A 5,996-nucleotide genomic window follows, 5' to 3' on the forward strand; every position below is an offset into this window, starting at 1 on the left:
TAACTTGCATTTAGCGTAAAGTACGCCTGTATTTGCCGCACCTGGGTGATGCAGCTGTTGTGGATTTCTTGGAGGAACAGAAAATGCGGAACCCTCGTGGACGCACATACCGACGTTTGCACGTGCACAGGTGTAAGTTTCCAAACGCAGAGGTTTCACGTTCGGAAGCGAACACGCGTGTGAATGCTGGCACTGGCGTTTACAGGTGTACACCCAGCTACAGCGTTTTCTGTCCATGCATTCCGATGAACAGAAAAACGCAGCAGCTGTTGCAAATGCAAATGCAGGCATATTTTACACTGTATACAAATATATCTGTGTTTGCCCCCTGAATAACCCCGTGTGCATGAGCACCTGAAAAATCATTGCATCCACTTATGTGTTTAGAAATATCCTACAAATGCATATAATGGCATAAGATGACATGTCTGTGTGAATGAGGTCCTGATCCGCCCACTTATATAATGCGGAGGATGAAAAGCCTGGCAGATCTAGCAGGATGATGATGTGATCTGATTGTAAGGATGCTGAAGATGCCATCATTCAATCACGGTGAGCATCTTCCTGTATCCGGGTGATGAGGAGGACCAGGTCCCATCCTCAGCATCCGATCCCAGCCCCCTGATCGATGCATGCAGTGCATTCTGCAGTCCTCTCCCCATACACGAGGTTACTGCCGGGCATGAGGCACGTGCTGGCTGGATCACTGCAGCAGGAGTGGCGATGGAGTCAGCATCATTGTAGCATCATTAAGGAGCAGGAGGTCCCAGAAGAAAGGAGGCTAAAAATACTGTCCTACTGCATGCTCTGTAATGTGTGACCCCGCCTGCTGTGCACTGCAGTGACTGTGCTGCGGTGCTGGCCTCAGCTACTCCCCCTCTCCTTCTCAAGCTTGAGTGCTTCATGTTACAGCCGGCACAAGGAGACATGCTTACCTTCCTCATAGTGTCTGGTGGCTCCATCTGGCTGCTTATAGGTAAGTGCTTGTTCACTGGTCCTCCCCATTTCTCCATCCTTCAGATCACCTCTGCTGATGGAGATGTAGAAAAGTTAGGGTGCTGGGATCATTGCGGCTGCAGCATCTTGTCCAGGTGCACTCTCAGTGGGCATTCCATCTATGCTGTCCTCAGATGTCATAGAAATGATTTATGTAATGGGCAGCATATACGTATTTATTTGTCTGAACTGGCGGATAATATAGATTCATTGTAATAGCATCTGATCTGATTTGCTTCTATAACAATCGGGCTGTTTTGTACACGTTAGGAAAGAACAATATTGTATCATTACCTCTTGTACTGCATTCTATCTATGACCTTTTGGGAAGCACAGTATGCTATATATGACCTATTATAAAGTGCAGCATGCTATATATGACCTATTATAAAGTACAACATGCTATATATGACCTTTTGTGAAGCACAGTATGCTATAAATGGCCTATTATAAAGTACAGTATGCTATATATACCGTATGACCTATTATAAAGTACAGCATGCTATCTATGACCTTTTGAGAAGCACAGTATGCTATAAATGGCCTATTATAAAGTACAGCATGCTATATATGACCTGTTATAAAGCACAGCATGCTATCTATGACCTTTTGTGAAGCACAGTATGCTATAAATGACGTATTATAAAGTACAGTATGCTATATATGACCTATTATAAAGTACAGCATGCTATATATGACCTTTTGTGAAGCACAGTATGCTATAAATGACGTATTATAAAGTACAGTATGCTATATATGACCTATTATAAAGTACAGCATGCTATATATGACCTTTTGTGAAGCACAGTATGCTATCTATGAGCTCTTGTGAAGTACAGCATGCTATATATGACCTCTTGTGAAGTACAACATGCTATCTATTACCTCTTTTGAAGTACAGCATGCTATCTATAACCTCTTGTGAAGTACAGCATGCTATCTATGATCTCTTGTTAAGTACAACATGCTATCTGTGACTTCTTGTGAAGTACAGCATGCTATCTTTGACCTTTTGTGAAGTGCAGCATGCTATCTATGACCTCTTATGACGTACAGCATGCTATCTATGATCTCTTGTGAAGTACAGCATGCTATCTATCTATGATCTCTTGTGAAGTACAGGATGCTATCTATGACCTCTTGTAGAGTGCAGTGGTGTGCATGTGTAACATGCAAACTCCATGCAGATAGTGTCCTGGCTGAACCTGGTACCCCAGTGCTGTCCCACTAGGGAGGGTTACTGATTTGCGTTACTACAGGTATTTTTATAGCAGGTTATGCAGCACTTTACATACTATTCATTCACACCAAGAAGCTTACAATCTAAGGTTCCTATCTCACAATATGCACACATACTATGGCCAACATAGGGAGGAGCCAATTATTTCACTAACCTCTAACATAAATATTGTTATCAATGACCTTTCCTGCAGTACAGAATAGCATCTTGTGAAGTGCAGAATGTTATCAAATGTATGAGCTGTTCCTGTAGCACTGTGAAGCATACTAGTAGTGACTGGAGATGCTGCATTTTGGATGAGGGTTAGGGTACACGGATTCTCAGATTTCACATTGTATCAATGCTTTATACTTTTTTACGTTCATAAAAAAAATATAAAGGCTTGAATGTTTTGTGGCCAGCATGAAGATAGAGAGATGTGTAGATTGTGTGTGGTTTCTAGGAGCAGAAAATAGTTTGATGAAAAAGTAGCGTTGCATTGGCAATGCATTAGACAGTATGAGGATGGACGACCTCAGTGTTATCTATTAAACAGTGTCAGCCCTTCCACAGCAATTGTCAGGATCACTGTCTACACCAGTGGTGGGCAACAGTGGTCCTCCGGCTGTGCTTTAACTACAAATCCCAACATGCCTCTGGCAGTCATGCCTGTAATTGTCAGTCTTGCAATGCCTCATGGGACTTGTAGTTCCACAACAGCTGGAGGGCCTAAGTTGCCCTCCCCTGGTATACAGCATCTGTATGTGGCAGATTTTCCTGAAGTGCTCTAGTGTGTTTTATGTTTACGGTAGGTAGATTTGGAATCTTATAGCAGCAGCAAGAAGACTTATATTTTAGAACAAATATATAGTATATACTGTATATATTATTATCTATAAGAACAGTGTCTCTACTTACTGATGGAACATTAGCGTTTGGAGGCCTGCCAAGTGTGCTACCTGGTGGTAAGTGTCTCCTGCAGGTTCATGTCATGTCAGCGTTTTGATGCGTGTTTCCTGAAATGTGACAATACTCAGTATAATACCATAATTTTCAATGGTGCTCGTTCACACCTGAGCGTTGTGTCACTTATAGCTTGAAAATGTGCATTTTCTCACAGGATTTTACGTCTAACAACTGTCTCCTCCGCCTAGCAACTAGCTTTCTATTGGCTAAAACAAAAATGCTCAAGCCTGAAAATGCCTGGAAAAAACATAGAAAAACAGGTAAAAAAACACTAAGGCCCCGTTCCCACTGCGCGATATGCAAATCGCACGTTTGCCGCGCGATATCGCGTTCAAGCTTGCATTAAAGCCCCGTTCACATGTAGCGACTTATCGCGCGGTTTCCGCCGCGACATCGCGCATTTTTGCAGCGCGATATCGCGAGAAGTCGCCGGCCAATGCTATTCAATGGAGCTGTCTTAGCTCCATGTCGCGCGTCGCTCATTGCGGTCGCAAGTCGCTTCTACCGGACCCTTTTTTCGGCGGATTTTGCGCGATTTTGTTTTTTTTCTATGGAGCCCGACGGAGAAGGTCGCGCTACCGTCGCTGGATCGTCGCTGGAACGTCGCACCGAAAGTTGCGCTATCCCGGCCGCTGCAAAGGTATGTCGCTACATGTGAATGGGGCCTGAGCAAGCTTGAATCACGGCTAAATCCGCTCCAAAAAGGGTCCTGCTGTAGCGACACACGACCCGCGACAGCAGGACCCTTTGCTCCATTGAAATGCATTGGAGCGCGATATCCGCGCGATAAATCGCTCAATGTGAACGGGGCTCAAATTGCCTGGAATACGCTCAGCTCATGTGTTTGAGGCTCCTGCTGATGAGGTTATTCCAGTGCTCTGACCTCCTGTTTGCTGGTTCATAATGCTAGACCTACATCAGTGTGCAGGGCAATAGAACCCTAATTGACTGAGTGCATTAACCCATCCTCCTCTACAGTGGCGTAACTATCACCATAGCGACCCATGCGGTCGCTACGAGGCCCGGGGCAGAGGCGCTGGTGGAGGAGATGTCTGGGGCCCAGCGGCGGTGGCCAAGGAGTCCAGGGCCCGGCAGTGCAGGAGAAAGAGACCGGGGCCTGGTGCCAGAGGTAAAGGAGGCCAGGGCCCAGCAGCGGATGGCGCGGGGCTAACAAGTAAGAGGAGTGCAGGGAACGGGAGACTGAGACCCTAAAGAGCCCACCATTAAAAGTCTTTGGTGGGCTCTGCAGGGTCACTCTCTGGAGGGCTGTGTGGGTTCACTCTCAGATGGGCTGTGCGGGGTCTCAGGTGGGCTCTGCAGAGTCACTCTCTGGTGGGCTGCTTGGGGTCTCTGGTGGGCTGTGCAGCCGTAAGTGGTGGAGTGATCTGTTCCGAGCCCACCAGGAAGCTGACAGCGCTGCAGCGCCAATCACAGGTACTGAGACATTATCCCGGTCCGCAGCTGCAGAGATCGGGATATGTCTCAGTGCCTGTGATTGGCCCTGCGGCGCTGTCAGCTTCCTGGCGGGCTCGGTATGTGGAGCTGCGAACACGCCCGAGCCCATCACTACTGGAGAGAAAGAGACTATGACCGGGCAGGCACAGAAACGTGTTCTGGAGGTAGGTACTTGCTATTTGCTATGGGGCCCTGTGACTTCTAGTTACGCCCCTGCTTCTCTAGTTTCTGTTGTACAGAGAATTAGAAAGACACAATTCTGGAACATATACTGGAATATATAAAGTACTATTATTATAATTAATTTGTATTATTGTTTTATATCTGCCTGGTGGAGGGGACATACAGAATGAATTGGAATTGATGTGATTGGTGAGTGATCTTTGCTGATCAGGCAGAAGTCTGGGCAGTAGCAGAGAGTACTCAGGACTGCGGGCTCCGAGGAGTGTTCTCATGCTCTCTATTTACTCTGCATTATCTTATTTTTTGATGTGCACTTACAGCTGGATCCCCAAAGTAACTGCCTCATTTATAAATCGTTTGGCAGATAAGAGTACCTGTATATGTACTTCAACTCCATTGTATTTAGCTTATGTACTTAGCTGTTTGGCTTAGACCAGGGGTAGGCAACATCAGCCCTACAAGTTCCATGAGACATTGCAAGACCCTGACAGCCACAAGCATGACTCCCAGAAGCATAGGTATGATGGTATTTGTAGTTTTACCACAGCTGGAGTGCTGAGGTTGCCCATGCCTGGTTTATACTGTCCTTTAAATGCTGGTCAGATATGTATGCCAAATGTATTTCTTGAAATACAGATTTATAGTCAATAAAGAGCATTTGCAGCAGGTGGAACTACAGCTGTTTGTGAATGGTTCTTTATGTTGATGATGAAAGCCTGCTATTGAAAAAAAAATTAAATCCTACTTATATAATCCAATTTCACTCTAATCTTTAGCCAAAGCCTGGTGCAGAGTATTTATGGTTTTAGTTTCGGCAATAGAGCTTCATTCATTGTGGGGCAAAGAGGGCATTTTAAAGAAGAACTCCAGTTTATAAAACTAACCTTTGCAGTGGGGCTACGCCGGCACTGCCAGGGTTAACTGCTTGCTTTGGTCTAGGGGCCGGAATAGCTCTGCTCTCCTCTCCCTCTACGCTCTGTATCCTGATGTCTAATGCAAGTGAATGGACCTGCATTAGACATGAGAATACATCAGCAGGGCTCAGACTGTTGGGGCCCAGGGGAGGCGAGGCTGAAGAGACCGGTCTAGCAGCCTGACGGGACCGAGAATCAGGTGAGTATATCTTCAATATTTGAATCCCCTAGGCAAAATGAGCAGTTAACCCTAGCAGTGCGGG

General features: G+C 45.8%; 1 protein-coding gene across 2 annotated transcripts in view; it reads left to right on the forward strand.

Moving 5' to 3' along the window:
• The first annotated feature begins 625 nt into the window (after window positions 1–625).
• The window catches only part of LOC108783985 (long-chain-fatty-acid--CoA ligase 6-like), a 171,883-nt gene continuing 166,512 nt past the window's right edge, over window positions 626–5,996 (forward strand). For both annotated transcript variants that reach the window (XM_018552704.1, XM_018552705.1), the window contains exon 1: window positions 626–976. In XM_018552704.1, the coding sequence (XP_018408206.1) occupies window positions 904–976 (73 nt within the window). In that variant the 5' untranslated portion in view covers window positions 626–903. The remainder of the gene's footprint in view (window positions 977–5,996) is intronic.

This window comes from Nanorana parkeri, unplaced genomic scaffold (genome assembly GCF_000935625.1).
Source record: "Nanorana parkeri isolate BGI_ZX_2015 unplaced genomic scaffold, ASM93562v1 scaffold95, whole genome shotgun sequence".
Lineage (NCBI taxonomy): Eukaryota > Metazoa > Chordata > Amphibia > Anura > Dicroglossidae > Nanorana > Nanorana parkeri.